General features: G+C 46.4%; 1 protein-coding gene across 1 annotated transcript in view; it reads left to right on the top strand.

Annotated features, from left to right (window-relative positions):
* Positions 1-16,514, top strand: part of LOC144799679 (coxsackievirus and adenovirus receptor homolog) — a 316,427-nt gene that overhangs the window by 156,974 nt on the left and 142,939 nt on the right. The window contains exon 3 of the mRNA XM_078671161.1: positions 7,092-7,296. Within this exon, the coding sequence (XP_078527287.1) occupies positions 7,092-7,296 (205 nt within the window). The remainder of the gene's footprint in view (positions 1-7,091; positions 7,297-16,514) is intronic.

The following is a 16,514-nucleotide window of genomic DNA, read 5'->3' as shown; positions in this document are numbered from 1 at the left end:
GATTATATGCGTTTTTATGTGGAACTTCTCTGAGCTCTAAATCATAATAAATATTTGAATTGAAGCAGTCACAATTTTACCAATTTTGGTAGACCTGGGAACGCGTCAGAATGCTATTCCTCTCCAGGGGAGCCCTAAAAAGGGGAAATATTTTTTTTCTCTTTGTTTTTTACGTCTTTCCAAGAAAAAGCCCCAGAGGATTGTTTTTATGCCAGAAGGTGTCCCTTCTGGCACAACAACAATCTTTTTTTATAAAATGGGGAACCTTGCATCATGGTGCCCGCATTGGCGCTAAGCAGCAGTTTGTGCACCACCGAATGCAGAGATCAGGAATGTGCCATATCTTGATGGATCTAGCACATTCCTGCCTTCTCCATTTCAAGCAGCGCAGCAAGGTGTCTTGCTGCATTGGGTTACTTAAAATAATGATAAATATGGCCCTAAATGTAAAATTGTGGGATAGAGTGCTGTCTTTAACAGACAGGCAAATCTGTCTGTATTGAGGTCCCAATTTCCTTCTTAGGGCTTACAGGTTGTGCACTTACTTCCATCGCCGTAGCGCCTTGCTGCCTCCCGTTCCCGAGCCCCAGTGATCTCGCCCCTTAGCCCCGCCCCACCAGACTCCCGCCCGCGTCCTCTTTGATCCCGCCCCCCTCCCATTGATAACGGCGACCGCTGCCCGGTCGCGCAGCGGGCGCGCCGCTGGCGCCCCGAAGGCGTGCCTAAGTCAAGCCTGTCTGCACCCGTCCGTGTCTGGACCGCGCCAAGCGCCAGGACCCCTGGTCGGCCAGTCCTCCACCGCTACACCTTCACCTGCCTTTTCGCACTCAACCCCAGCCACCTCGAGCACTGCATATGAGCATCACCCTACAACACACATGGAGCCTTCTTGTGCGCCCACTGCCGAAGCACATTCTCTGCGGACGCCACACACATAGCCAGCAAAATACCGCCTGCCACCAAACCCAGCTGCACCATACACTGCATCCTTCTCAAAGTACGCTCCCTGCATCGGCACACCATAGAGATATGGGACCTACTGGACACTCTCGCCCCTGACGTCGCCTTCTTCACTGAGACCTGGACTAACGCAAGCTCCGGACCTGACATCACCACAGCTATACCAGATGGCTACAAGCTCCAGAGGATAGACCGCCCAAACAACCCGGGGGGAGGGATCGCCATCGTACACAAAACCTCACTCCAACTTTTCATCCCCAGTCCGAGCAGCACTCTTCCCAACTTAGAACACCTCCACTTCCAGATCCACACCAACCCCAGGACAACACTACGGGGCACGCTCATCTACAGACCACCAGGACATCGCGCCTAACCCATTACCAACATCACAGAACTCGCCGCATTCCATGCCATCACCTCCACGGACTACATTCTACTCGAGGATCTAAATTTTCACTTTGAGAACCTCCATGACCCCAATTCCAACGCGCTACTTGAGAATCTCGCTAACCTGGGACTCAAGCAACTAGTAAACACACCCACCCACATCGCTGGACACACTCTGGACCCCATTTTCGCTGAAGGGCCGAACATCTGGTTCACCCACACCACCCGACACTCCTGGACAGACCACCACTGCATCCATTTCACTTTTACTTCCAGCACCGCACCCAAAGCAGCCCCGTGCCTGCCTCAACGGAACTGGAGGACAATCACCGCAGACCTCCTTAACACCACCCTCCTCCATGACCCCCATCAGCAACCGCTGACTCCGACGCCCGTGCCAAGGAACTTCACCTGTGGATTGCCAGCTGTGCTGATAAACTAGCCCCCCTCCGCCAGTCTACCACTAAACACCCAGTGAAAGCTGCTTGGTTCACCACCGAACTCCTAGAGGCCAGACACACCTGCAGGCGCCTGGAGAAAACCTGGAGGAACCAGAAGACCATTGAAGCCCACACCAACCACAAGGTCGCCATGAAGAACTATCTCCAGCTGATAAGGAACACCGCAAGAACCGTCATCAGGGAAAAAATCAATGCCAATGGAGCCAACACAAGCAAACTCTTCAATGTCATCAAGCATCTCACCAAACCCTCCTGCGAAGCCACTGACATCACACCCTCCCAAGACCTCTGCAACAAGCTCAGCACCTTCTTCCACCAGAAGATCATGACCCTTTACGGCAACTTCAATGAACCAACGAACGCTTTCACCCCTATGACCACTACCACCACCAAACCAACTATCACCACCTGGACCCTCGCTCCCGTCGAACTTATTGCCGCCACCATGATGAAAACTCATTCAGGAGCCCCCATGGACCCTTGCCCCCGGCACATCTTCCACAGAGCCTGTACGGCCATCGCACCCGAACTAGCCCGTACCATCAACTCCTCCCTGATCTCGGGCACCTGATCCATGGACTGGAAACGGGCGGAGGTGAAGCCCCTCCTCAAAAAACCATTTGCCGACCCTACCAACCTCAAGAACTACTGACCCATCTCCCTCCTCCCTTTCACTGCCAAAGTCACAGAAAGGCTCTTGAACACCCAGCTGACAACCTTCATCGAAGACAACCACATACTGGACCCCTCACAATCTGGCTTCCGCAGTAACCACAGCACCGAGACAGCCCTGATCGCCGCCACCGACGACATCCGTATGCTGCTTGACCAGGGCCACACCGCAGCCCTCATCCTCCTGGACCTCTCTGCAGCTTTGGACACTGTCTCACACCGCACACTAACCACCAGGTTCCACAATGCGGGAATTCAGGGAGACGACCTCAGCTGGATCTGATCCTTCCTCTACAACAGAACACAGAGGGTCATGCTCCCCGCTTCCTCTCCAAACCCACCGACATCGTCTGCGGAGTCCCGCAAGGATCTTCTCTGAGCCCGACCCTTTTCAACATCTACATGGCCCCCATCGCCGCCATCGTCAGACAGCACGGACTTAGCATTGTTTCCTACGCTGACGACACTCAGCTCATTCTCTCCCTCACCAGCGACCCAGAAGACACCAGACTCAGCTTCCAAGAAGGAATTAAAAACGTTGCCACCTGGATGAAGGACAGCTGCCTCAAACTCAACTCCGAAAAGACCGAGGTTCTCATCTTCGGACCCCGCCCCACCGCCTGGAACGACTCCTGGTGGCCTCCCGCCCACGGTCCCCCGCCAACCCTGACCGACCACGCTCGGAACTCCGGCATAGTCCTCGGCTCCTCCCTCTCCATGACCCGCCAAATCAACACTATCTCCTCCACCAGTTTCAACTGCCTCCGATCCTACGTAAGACCTTCAAATGGATTCCCCCAGACTGCAGAAAGACCGTCACCCACGCACTCATCACCAGCGGGCTCGACTACGGCAACTGCCTCAACGTCAGAATAAACAAATCCCTACTACGCAAACTCCAAACAATCCAAAACGCTGCCGGCAGGCTTATCCAAGGGACACCGCGCCATGAACACATGACTCCACACCTACGAGAACTCCACTGGCTCCCCATTGAGTAAAGGGTCACCTACAAACTACTCACGTATTCCTTCAAATCCCTGTATAACATCGGACCCAAATACCTCAACAACCGAATGAGCTTCCTCGAACCCAAGAGGAACCTCCGTTCAGCCGACCTCGCCCTGGCGTTGGTCCCCCGCATCCACCGAAACAGAGCCGGTGGAAGAGCCTTCTCCTACACCGCAGCCACAGCATGGAACACTCTCCCAGTAGAAATAGGATGCTCGCCTACCCTGCACGCCTTCAGACGGGCTGTCAAGACCTGGCTTTTCAACTAACCGGAGCAGCCCCCCTTTTCCCTCCCCCAGCGCCTTGAGACGATCACGAGTGAGTAGCGCGATTTACCAACCCCTGATTGATTGATTGAATTAACACTGTTCAGTTTCTGCAACATCAGCGGCTCAGATTTATATCTACAAAGATTAAAAACTTTCACTAGATAACTGTCATCTGTGGACCGGTCACGCAAAGTAATAACTCATTATCGCCAAGACCTCAGCACATTAAAATCACTAAAGGCAGCAACCTTACAGAGCAACCATAGAAGGGAGGGGGTTTGAATTGCAACAAATGGCCTAAAACAAGAATTTTTTAGAGACAAGGGAACCCAAATTGGATCGGTCAGGGACCTATGGAACTAACTTATTACAAGAGACAGTGGTCCCTGAATTAGTACAAAATATATGTAAAATGAATGTAGCCTCAATCAGTACTATATTTTTGCCCATGTCCAGTCGGACAAGGGCAAATTTAATATGCAAAATAATAGAAATGTAAACAAAAATGCGAGTCAAATAACAGTGGGATACAAGCCTGTATCCGTGAACCCACATATCAGACAAGCAAACAGAGTAAAAGACTCAGGCAGTATGTAATTGTGTCAATAAGGAAATACAAAGATAGCAAAACAACAGTTATTGGAAGGTCACCTTTACACAAATTATAAATGAGAATCACTGTGTATAAGGTTGACAATTGTGTCAACGGTGTTTCGAACCTTTACAGAAAGATAAAGGATCATCATCAGGACTGTCAAATAAAGTGCCTGAAAACAATTGCCTGTGAATGTATATTTATGCATGTAGAAATGAAAATGGGAGAGAAAAGCATACCCTCACTCCAGTGCACGCAGCCCTTCACCCACTGCGGTATTAGTTTCTAAGTGCTCCTTCACTTTTCCCGCTGGCCTTCGCATCCCTACCACTTTGGAACTATCCCGCAATTGAAGACTTTTATTTAAGTTGGCCATGCATCAACAATTAAACTCAACCTTAGTTTATGGGTAAGTCCCTCCATTCCTTCCACGCATTTTTCGCCACCCGCTCCTAATTGCCGCTAAAACCGTCCTTATCTAACCCACAGGTCTTTGACTGTTGGCAATCAGGTCGCGCCCACTTTAGCCCATGCCACACGGGCTAAACTGCAGGTATACTATATTCTTCAAAGCTGCATATCAGATCCCACACGTAATGCATTGACACTCTTAAGATGTCATCTCTCTTCATCACCACACCAGTTGCATTTGTATAGCTCACGCCGGCACGATTGTTGAGCTACCGTCACAGTGCTGCTGAGTACTTTCCACAATCCCTCCACCCTATTTCACAACAACACTAGTTCCAACATCCGTCCGATTAACGAGACACTCTCACTATGATTCGATTCTCGTAAAGGGCAGGCATGGCGCCTTTCCAAACGCCTACATGACTGTTGCGATCACCGCACACGTCACCTGGAATCTCGAAGTTAGGCACCTTGCCTTCTCCACACGCCAACTGGCACACCTGACTGCTGTGTTGATCCACTTACTTTTACGCCAAACTACCGTGGTTATCTGTGTTCTCTGGATCATTTACCCCTGACTGACATTATGTATATTTTCCCTTTTTTTCCCTTTTCTCTCCCATTTTAATTTCTATGTGTATAAATATACAGTAATTCACAGGCAATTGTTTTCAGGCACTTTATTTGACAGTCCTGATGATGATCCTTTATCTTTCTGTAAAGGATCGAAACGCCATCAACACAATTGTCAACCTTTTACACGGCGATTCTCAGTTATAATTTGTGTAAAGGTGACCTTGCAATAACTGTTTTTTTGCTATCTTTGTATTTCCTTATTGAAACAACTACATGCTGCCTGAGCCTTTTACTCTGTTTGTTTGTCTGATATGTGGGTTCACGGATTCAGGCTTATATCCCACTGTTATTTGACTCGCATTTTTGTTTACATTTCCATTATTTTGCATATTAAATTTGCCCTTGTCCGGCTGGACATTGGCTAAAATATAGTACTGTTTGAGGCTATATTCATTTTACATATATTTTGTACTAATTCAGGGACCACTGTCTCTGGTAATAAACTAAAACAAGAATTGAGATTTTATGAAAACTGCTCGCTTTGTCAATTTTTTTTGTACATGAGTAGCAGTCATCTTGTAATGATAACTCTTACAAAGAAAAAAAATCTTTTAAAGATGGTTACCTTGCCTTGCCACACGTATGCGGTGGCAATCTGTTAATTTGGTTGCAATTTCAGCAAATAAAAAAAAAAATAAGGTATGCATGTCCTGAACCTGTTGTTGGTGAAATTGAGAGACTCTGTATCACTTTACTGGTGCTGTACTGAAGGCAGACAATCTGCAAGTGCTGCCAGGAGAGTGCCGCTAGTCTTGCCTCACTTCTCTTGGTTCTGCAGTCTATAAGTTCCTTCTGTCATTTTAAGACATTTATAATGTGTATTTGTAAAGCACACGTTCACCCATAGGTCTTTGGCGCTGAATAACATATGTTTGTTGTTACCCAACTCAATGGTACTCATTTTATCAACCTTAGATGGATGAAAGGCTGAGTGGACCTGCTGGCATTTGAACCTGCGACTATGAGGTTAAACACAGGCCCATGCAGTGGATGCATGATTCCTCTGAGCCACCAGACCCGACATTTATTGTACCTCAGTAAAAGCAGGGTCAATGGAATAATGTGATTATGCAGCTGCAGTTTTTTTGCAGAATCCACCACCTGCTGCATAATCTGCAGACTTTAACAAAAAAGTGTTTCTAGCTCAAACGGTTCAAAAGTCAAAACAATGTAGCACCACATATTGCAGCAGACTGGAAGGCCCTTCACAAAGATTGACTGGTCACTTTAATGACCAGACAGTGTTAACAAGTGAAAAATGACACAAAACGTAGTAAAACCTTCACAAGCTGTTCCCCCTTATGCCCCATTTTGTTGCTGCATAATTTCCTCAATCTAGCCACATAATTTGGCCCTCCCCTGTTGCATAATTCAAGTGTCCCTGAGTATAAGCAGTGTGTTGTTCATTAACAATGCAGCACGATGGGAGGAGTTCACATTTACGAAGTCATAAAAACATGTTGGCCCTAAAGATAATAAAAAGAAACTAGATTTTCAACACTATCAAATTTGGAAGCTATTCTGGCAAACCATATTGCTTCATACTGTACGACCCAAACTATAATCTTTCTGTGTAGACTGTCTGTGGCCTTTTTATTTGATTGCATTTTCTTTTCAAAACGAACAGCACAGATTTGAACTAATTAGTAACCACAGTATTTAGCCATTACTCTATTCTGTTTCAAACAGATATTGACATACATGGGCAATCAGATCATTAACAAAGCTCCCCCAGGTCTGCAGCAGAGGCTCAGTTTCACAGCCGCGAACCCCAGTCAAGGAAATGCTTCCATCACCATTGCATACTTGGAAGTAAAAGACTCTGGGACCTATCAGTGCAAAGTGAAGAAGAATCCAGGAGTGTCATCGAGGAAAGTGGCCATAGACGTGCAAGGTAATTATAACGTTTCCTCTGATGGCTCTGCTAAATCTGTAGGTGCCGGTCTGCTCTTATGTGTCCTTCCTTGTGGTCTCTGGGAAACTATTCCGTAGCCATAATATTTGCTATCAAAACATATATTTGTGCTCTAATGTGTTACCAAACTTGTACGGGGTAAGATTATGTACTTGCGGGAAAATCTACCTATATTGCTTGTTGCATTGCTTTTTTTTAACTGGGGCCCTGATTTAGAGTTTGGAGGATGAGATACTCCTTCACTAATGTGACGAATATGTCCGCTGCTGTATTACAAGTGCCATAGAATATTGTGATACTCGAACAAGCTATCCATCACATTTGTGGTTGAAAGGGCGAGATTTTGATCGATACCTTATCTCTATTGATCCAAACCTCGTTCTGGTCGACTGAACCTTTATTGCCTGTCTTGGAAGGAAACAGTACACCTATCTGCAAATTAGTTCACCCAAGAAAAGACTCTACTCTCAAAGATCACGGACAACTTCTAGGTTTCAAAAGTTTATTGTAAAGATATAATGAGCTGCAAATACAAGCATCTCAGAATGAGATTCACGAGATACACAGGTCCAATTACATACATGTGCTCTCGAAAAGCCCTCAGACGAGCAACAGAAATCACTAACACAAGTTCTAAAAATAGCAAAGCTATCAGCATAGACGCATATCTCTCCTTCATTTAGGTTGGAGGAAAACAAACACAGGTTAGGCGTCCCTACCCTGTTCTAGATGGTATCCCTACTTAACCAAATCCCAACCTAACAAAGGTGTCAGCAATGAATGACCCCCAAGGGAAGTCACCCACTCTAAGTCTCTTGGTGAAAACCTAAAGTTCTCCAGTCATGACCCCTCACTGCCTACCCATCCGCTCTCTAAAGGGTCCTCAGGTCTCTGCTCTAACTCCACCCAGGGGTGCTGTCCCTAATACAAAACAGTCAACAACATTTGAGACGCCCCTTGCGAAACGCCTCTCACGTGGTGCAACTTCAGGCTTTTTCCATGATGCTTTGTATTGGGCCTCAGACGTTAGAGTTGACCTTGCTTCTCAGTCTCTTCTCCGGCCCGCTGATACCCCTTAAACATTCCAGAACCCTCCTCCATGTCTGGGCCGTCTACTGAACAGGCCTCTATTCATTCACTTATAATTGGATCCCCCCTTTCCTGTTGCAGACAGATATCTGCCGCCAAGAACCCAACTCTCATAGACTTCTAAAAAGGCTTGCAACATTTCTCAGCCCAGACATGTACGTGTAAATCAATGCTAAAACATTTCAGGCCTACAATATTTCACATTATGATTATAGCATTCAATTTCTTCATTTAATTTAATAAAGCATGTTAAAACTCTTATTCTATTATTTAGAAAACATTACTCTAAATCATGGCCCATTAATGCAATGACCAAAAACGTTAAACAATCTGTGTCGTGAAAAGAAACACCTTCCCTTTTAGCTCCAGCTCTGGCCCTGAGGCCTACCACGTTCTGCGTTTTACCACAGACCATCTTATATGTTAACAGCTACACGACATAGATTCAAAATAATCACGTCTAATAAAATCATATAATGTCACACATTTCTGTATTAATTCCACTTCTACTTAAATCTCTATATTAGCTATACATTTAGAATATAATTTCAGATACTATTAGCACTCATGGCATTTCTCTTCATGAATTATGCTCTCTATAGGTAAGTATGATGTACTCATATATTTATATCAGTTTGCGCTCTCTCAGTTCCCCCCTTTGATGACCTCTCGGGGTCATCACTAACATTTAAACTGCAGTTATTGCTGGCATTCTCTGCGCTTCCAGAGCTCTCAGGCTCCTGTACTGATTATCTTGTATGGCAGCCAATCTTTGCAACTGTTCTCTTTGGGCCCTTTCTGACCTTCTTGCTCTGTACCATTTGAATACCCTCACCAATCCCCACAATATTATCCCACAGATCAATATTATGATGATAGGCTTTAGGATATACCAAATAAAGCTTTTGCCTAAGGTGGAAAACCACCCTCCAACTGTACTCATTCCGTGGCCCACCTTTTCCCAGACATTTTCTCTACTCAAGTCTTCGATCTCTTTGTGTATATTAGTTATGTTCTTAATAACTTTCTCAAGGGGTTTTGAAAGGTCTGGAATGTAAGTGCAACATTCCTGAACCTTCAAAGCCTTACAGACTCCGCCCTCTTTTGCTAATAAGACATCTAATGCAAGCCGATTTTGAAGAACCATAGCCCTTATCGATTGCATCTCTCCTTCTACCAGCATTAAGGACTGAGCAGTGCTGGCAGACAACCTGTCGACAACTGTTGCCAGTCGTCTAATTTTAACATCATTAAGGATTATTCCCAAAAGAGGGAACATAGCTCCAAAGACATCTCCAACCATTTCTGCATCGCCCAAATCTCTCCTTCCCCTCGATGATGTCTGGCCCTCAATGATCAATAAGTCTTGTGCATGATATATTTTGGGGAAGACAATTGCCAAGTAACATGATCCATACCAGTTGTCAGGTAGTCTCACGTAAGCATTTCTTCCACATACAAAATACACATTTGGAATCACTTGCATTCCCTTCAGGAAATCCTTAGTGTAGTACTCTAAATTAAAAGCATGTTCACAGTCAACTTCACCCACGTATACATTTTCATAATACGTTTTGGCTCGGTGAAGACATAACTTTCCTTTCTGCGCTTTATCTAAAGCTATTGGACCACTACTACCCTTTCTCTTGTGTGACTTCTCTTCCTCGGTCCAATCTAATTTCCCTTGTCCTGATTTTTTCAAAATCTTTTGTCTCCTGTAACGATCATCCACCTGCCCTATGAACTTTTTCTCGACTTCTGACACCTTGCATGTCAGATTATTTCTACGGGCATGTGAAGTATCTAAGGTAATCCAAGGAATGAAGAACTTGGCCAATCTGTCTTCACTCTTCCAGTAATCCCATTTATTCATCTGCTTATAATTCGGGACTTCTGGCAACACAGAATCATAATTGGAGAAATAGTATTCAAAACTATCTCTCTCATAAAATATACTAAGCAATAAGCTACATGTAATGCCATATGTCAGAGGGAGGTGATGATATCGAATTCCTTCATCTACAGACGCAGGCAACTGCATGCAGACGTAGCAATCCTTAACCTCCATGGCATCCACGTATTCATACAAAAGTTTAGCATAAGCATTTGACCTAAAGTCTCCTTGGGACTCGTCTACATGTAACCTGCGGGCTTCTGCAGCCAATAACGCTTTCTCTTGAGTGTTTTCCCTTTTCTCACCTGCAACAGTGGGTGTAAGTGTTACTACAGAATTCGCATCAGTTACCTTTACCTCTTCCTCATGTCCCTTTACATAAGAAATTGTTACCACTAAAGCTATTAATATTATCACTCCTACTATTAGTGTACCTATTATACATTTAGCTCTGCGGTTCGGGGTGCCGGCCTCCATTTCGTCAGACAATCTAGCTTTTCCCTTTCTCTTTGCAAAAAAGTTCTTTTCCTCTCGTTCCTTTACAGTCTCTTTCAATCCTTTTTTGTCTTTAGAATCCACACAGCTGGAGGCTGACAGCCTTTTTCGCAAAAAGTCCTTTCACAGTTCAAAAAGACAACCCTAGCCCTTCTCCATCCACTCAAGGGGTTCCCTAAAATTCTCTGCTTCCTGGGCGCTAGGTAATCTTCTTTTCTTCTGCTTGCTTTATTTACAAAGTCCTTTAACAATCGACTATTAGATTTGTGGTTGCAGCTTCAATAGCATAGTTCAATATTTCCATGCGAAGAGTATGCTCTTCATGTGCTGTTATCGTGGTACCAAAGTCGGGGAATTTCAATTCTGTAAGAAACATGTGTTTTAACTTGCTGAGGCGGGGAGGTCTGGGGAGCACGAATGTTAGTGACCCTTCTTGTTCGACACCGGGTACCAACAGTTGTATTTCCACGGTGATAATGGGCTCAGAACTGGACACCACCACCGCTCGGATCCTCCCTGTCTCCGGTTTCACAGACATTTGTCGCCAGATATGTCCACTCAGGTGTGGAGTATCTTCTGTTAGGCACACGCACTCTTCTTGACCTTCTTCGGTCCGGTGCCTCAGCGCCCTGAGCACCTTCTTCTGGGTCTGAGTCTTCTGATATCGGAGGAAGGGTTGCTTCTGGAGTTGACCTCAGGCTAGAACTTCTTCTTTGCGGCCAATTTGCTTCTCCACGTGCCCTTCTACTCCTTCTCCTTCTGGTCTGTTCTCGCTCTCTTTCAGACCTGTCAGGGTCAGACTCGTACTCCCAGCTGTCTTCTCCTTCCGTAGCGTCTTCTGTTTCGCTGTTGTACTGACCGTCCTCAGCTTGGTCAGACTCGTTCCCTGCTTCCACTGGCACCTCTACAGCTTGTCTAGCCCCCTCTATGGCTTCTTGGTCCTCAGCTGGACGTCCATCCGAGAGAGGAGCTGTTTCCAGAGGTGCTGGAACCCTTTTCGTATGCGACGCGTGTATCCAGTTGGGCAGGCCTCCCACCTTTACAGCTGTACTTGTGATCAGGATGACCTGGTAGGGCCCACGCCAACGAATATCCAAGCAGCTTCTTCTCACATGTTTCTTCACCAGGACCCAGTCCCCAGGATACAGGTCATGGCAAGGGCCCTGGCACGCTGGAACCTCTGCAGCCTGCACCTGAAGGGACACAGAACGCATGGCGTCAGACAGCCCCTTACAATAGTCCAGGATCATATCATCTGTGATATTTAACAGTGCAGTAGCTGGAATAGATGGCAGTCTCATTGCTCTCCCCATTAACACCTCATGTGGTGACAACCCTGTTCTTCTGTCTGGGGTACTACGAAGGCTCATGAGTACCAATGGCAGGGCATCAGGCCAACTCAGGGTCGTTGAGGAGCAAACTTTCGCTATTCTGGACTTGATCGTGCCATTAATTTGTTCCACAATTCCTGAGGCTTCTGGTCGGTAACTGCAATGGAGCTTTTGGTCTATATTCAGTGCAACACAAATCATCTTCACAAGCTCGCTGTTAAAATGTGTTCCCCTATCTGATTCCAAAAAGGCCGGCACCCCGAAACGAGGGATAAGTTCTCTAAGCAGTAACTTAGCCACTGTGAGGGTGTCGCACCTACGTGTAGGGTATGCCTCAACCCATCTGGAGAACACACAAACAACCACCAGGACATAGCGGAGGCGGTTGCATCTTGGCATTTCAATGAAATCTATCTGCATTCTGTTGAATGGACCTCCAGACCTTCCTATGTGACTTAGTGCAACTGGTGTTCTTTTCCCTACATTCAGCTGCTGGCAGGTCACACAACGCTGGCACACTGCTTCTGCTGCTATTCTAAACTTAGGATTGTACCAAGTCTGTCTAAACACTCTCAGCATAGCATCTCTCCCTAAGTGTACGGGACCATGTATGAGTCTAGCCATTGGACTCACCATCTCATTGGGCAACACTGCTCTGCCGTCTGCTGAGACCCAAAAATGAGTCTCACCCATTACACATCCTGCCTTTACCCATGTTTCCTTTTCTGAATCAGGAGCATTTTCTTGCATGGTTGACAATTCATCCCAAGTATCAACAGTTTCCAGTATCATGGCTAATTCAGTTCTTACATTTATTCCACCCACATCCACCTCTGTGAAAGAGTAACCTTGTTCTGCGCAATACCGCGCAACTTCATCAGCATATCTATTGCCTTTCGAAACAAAGTCCTCATTTTTGGTATGTGCGATGCACTTTACAACTGCGATACTTGTTGGACATTGCAATGCTTCTAACAACAAGCGCACAAACTCTCCATTGCGAATGGGAGAGCCTGAAGAAGTCATGAACCCTCTTTGAGACCATAACTGCCCGTAATCATGAACCACCCCAAACCCGTATTGGCTGTCGGTGTAGATGGTGACTCGAATTTGATTGCCTGCTAAGCAAGCACGTGTTAGGGCAATAATCTCGGCTACCTGAGCGGAGTTTACTCCTTCCAGGCACCCTGCTTCCACAACTCCTTCAATTGTACAAACAGCATAAGCTGCTCTCAACTGCCCAACTTCGTCTCTTACACATGAGCCATCGACAAAGAAAACTTCGTCTGGGTCGGTCAGTGGCTCATCTACGATGTCGGGTCTGGGTTTGGTGCATAGTTCAGTCACATCGAGACAGTCATGGTCTGTATATTCATCATCATCATCAATATCATTTGGAAGTGGCATTAAGGTAGCAGGGTTCAAAACAGAGCATCTCTTGAGGGTCACGTTCTCTGCAGCAAGAATAACTTGCTCATAGCGCGTGAGCCTGCTATTGGTCAGATGCTGTGTTTTGGTCCTGGTCATCAACAGTTCAACAGAATGTGGCACGCACACCTCTAACGGGTGCCCCATGACGATATTTTCACATCTCTCTATGCTGACACCCGTTGCAGCAACGGATTTGAGACATCCGGGCAACGCTGCGGCTACTGGGTCTAAAGTAGCTGAGAAATAAGCAACTGGTCTACGGGCATTCCCATGGATTTGGACCAACACAGACAACGCACAACCTTCTCTCTCACAACAGTAAAGAAAGAATTGTTTATTGTAATCAGGCATTCCCAATGCCGGAGCACGACACAGGTCCTCTCTCAGCTGTAAGAATGCCATCAAACAGTCTTTGTCCCATGGTACCGGATCACTCACCTCCTTGTGCGTCAGCTTTTGCAAAGGTTTTGCTTTCAGTGAAAAGTTCACGATCCACTGTCGGCAATAACCCACCATCCCTAGGAACATCCTGACCTCTCTCTGTGTCTGAGGCGCATTCATTTTCATGATCGCCTCTATCCTGTCTGGTGACACTTTTCGTTTGCCTTTCTCAATTCTGTGTCCCAAGTACTGCACTTCTGTCAGGCAGTACTGCAATTTTCCCGGGGACACCTTGTGCCCATTGGCAGCTAGGTGATTTAACAAAGCAATGGAGTCTTCCCTGCAAGCTTCTTCTGTGTCTGACGCCACAAGGAGGTCGTCTATGTACTGGACCAGAACTGACTTCTGGGGCAGCACTAGACTTTCAAGATTTTTCTTCAGAAGCTGGTTAAAGATCGATGGACTCTCTGTATACCCCTGAGGGATACGACACCATGTTAGGACGCGATTTTCCAGCTTAAATGCGAAAAGAAAATGGCTATCTTCGTCCAAAGGGATCGAAAAGAAAGCCTGACAAAGATCTATCACAGTGAACCACTCAGCTTGGAATGGAATCTGAAACAGTATCACTGATGGATTCGGTACCACTGGACAACATGAAACGACTATGTTATTAATCTTTCGAAGGTCCTGCACTATCCGGAATTTCCCATTTGGTTTCTGCAGCCCCATAATCGGGGAGTTACATGGACTACCCACGATTTCTTTCAGTATTCCCTGTTTAATCATGGACTCGATCACGGGTTTTATGCCTGCAATCGTTTCTGGAGTCAATTTATACTGGGGTGTTCTTGGGAACTCAGCATGCGGTTTCACTACAATTTTCACTGGGTCCACCCCTTTGACCAATCCAATCTCTTCCCCAGTGAAATCCCATACCTCTGATGCCACTGTCTCTCTCAAATCCCAGGGAAGCTCGTCTACTGTCAAAGTAGGGTACAGCTCCACACATATTCTTGAGTTTGCAACTTTGAAATCTGCATCATCATCATTAGTCAATACCTCCACTCCCTGGGGTGTACAATATATAGTACAATTCAATTTGCACAACAGGTCTCTTCCTAGCAGACACACAGGGCTTGAATCGCAAACCACAAATTGGTGCTCATCGCTGTACTTCCCTATTTTCACCTGTACCGGTTCTGTCAATTGGCTGGTTATTCTCCTGTTTGCGACCCCTACCACCTGTATGGTCTCTCCAGACATGGGCAGGTCTGGAACTGCAGCTGATCTGATCGTGGATCTAGTGGCTCCTGTGTCCACCAGAAATGTCGTAGGGCACCCTGCTACTTCTGCTTCCACATAGGGTCCCCTCTGATCTACCTCTAAGGCTGCCCCAAGGGTGCAGTCTTCTCTTTCCACTCTCTGTCCGGTTAATGGATCCACATAATAGCATTCTTCACCTTCCACAAACAGGGGCATTTGTCTATAGGTCTTACCCATACTCCCTACTCGAGGAGGTTGCGGGAACTGGGCTCGGGGAGGAGCCCCCCCCCCTTTGAGCACCTTTCCTTGGTATGGCGTCGCCCCTCTCATAGGTGCGCTCTGGACCTCTTCCTCCTCTATCTCTTGCTCTCCGATCTCTACATTGTAAGGGCACTCGCGTTTCCAATGCCCCAACTCGTTGCACTGGTGACACCTAGTCGTTTTCTTCAAGGTAGCTATGTCTACTCTGGGTCTAAAGGTAGTACTCTCCTCATTACCCTTGTTCTGACTGTACTGCTTCTTACCTCCTGTACCTGTCCCTTGCTGCTGTTGTTGCGGTCCCCCCTTTCCTGCTGTCTGCAATTGTACCACCATCAGCTTCTCTTTTAGTTTCTTAGCCTTGGAGTCTACCTCATCACAGCAGTACCTGGCATATCTCAGTATTTCATCTAGGGGTTTACTTTGCCAACAAATCGAGTGTTGCTGAATCATTAAACTAATATCCGGTCTCAGTCCCAGGACGAACTTGGACACGAATTGCCCTATGTCCTTTGGATCCATTACATCCAAGCCGCTATACTGTTTAAACGCCTTCAGCAATCTCTCGTAATATTCATGGACTGTCTCTTTGGGTTCCTGTCTCGTTCTGTCTATTCTGACCCAATCTATGTCTTGCATTGGCACTTTTTCTTTCAGCCAAGTCATCACTCTCTCGAATTTTGCCATCACGATCTCGGACGGCCCATTAGTCCTAGCATCTCTCTCTGGCTCCGTTGTGGGCCACTCAGCGCTAACCTTGCATGCTGTCCACAGATCTCCTGGTACTACAATGTCAAACAGCGTGTTCAGATCTATCCATAGGACTTTTGAGATCTTTACAAACCTCTCGACTTGCTTGTACCACTCCACGGGGCTCTCTCGTAACTTGGGGAAAGATGTGGTAAAAGCAGCTAAATCTCCCCTACTCCAAGGGACATGTACATAGCTCCCATTGGCAACTTCACGCAAAGGGTAAGCTTCTATTCCCTGCTGTCCTGGTGTTATACCAATCATGCTTCTCCTGCCGGTCCCTTTCTTGGACCACCTCTCTT

Source organism: Lissotriton helveticus, chromosome 12 (genome assembly GCF_964261635.1).
Source record: "Lissotriton helveticus chromosome 12, aLisHel1.1, whole genome shotgun sequence".
Lineage (NCBI taxonomy): Eukaryota > Metazoa > Chordata > Amphibia > Caudata > Salamandridae > Lissotriton > Lissotriton helveticus.
This window is presented reverse-complemented; position numbering and strand designations above follow the sequence as displayed.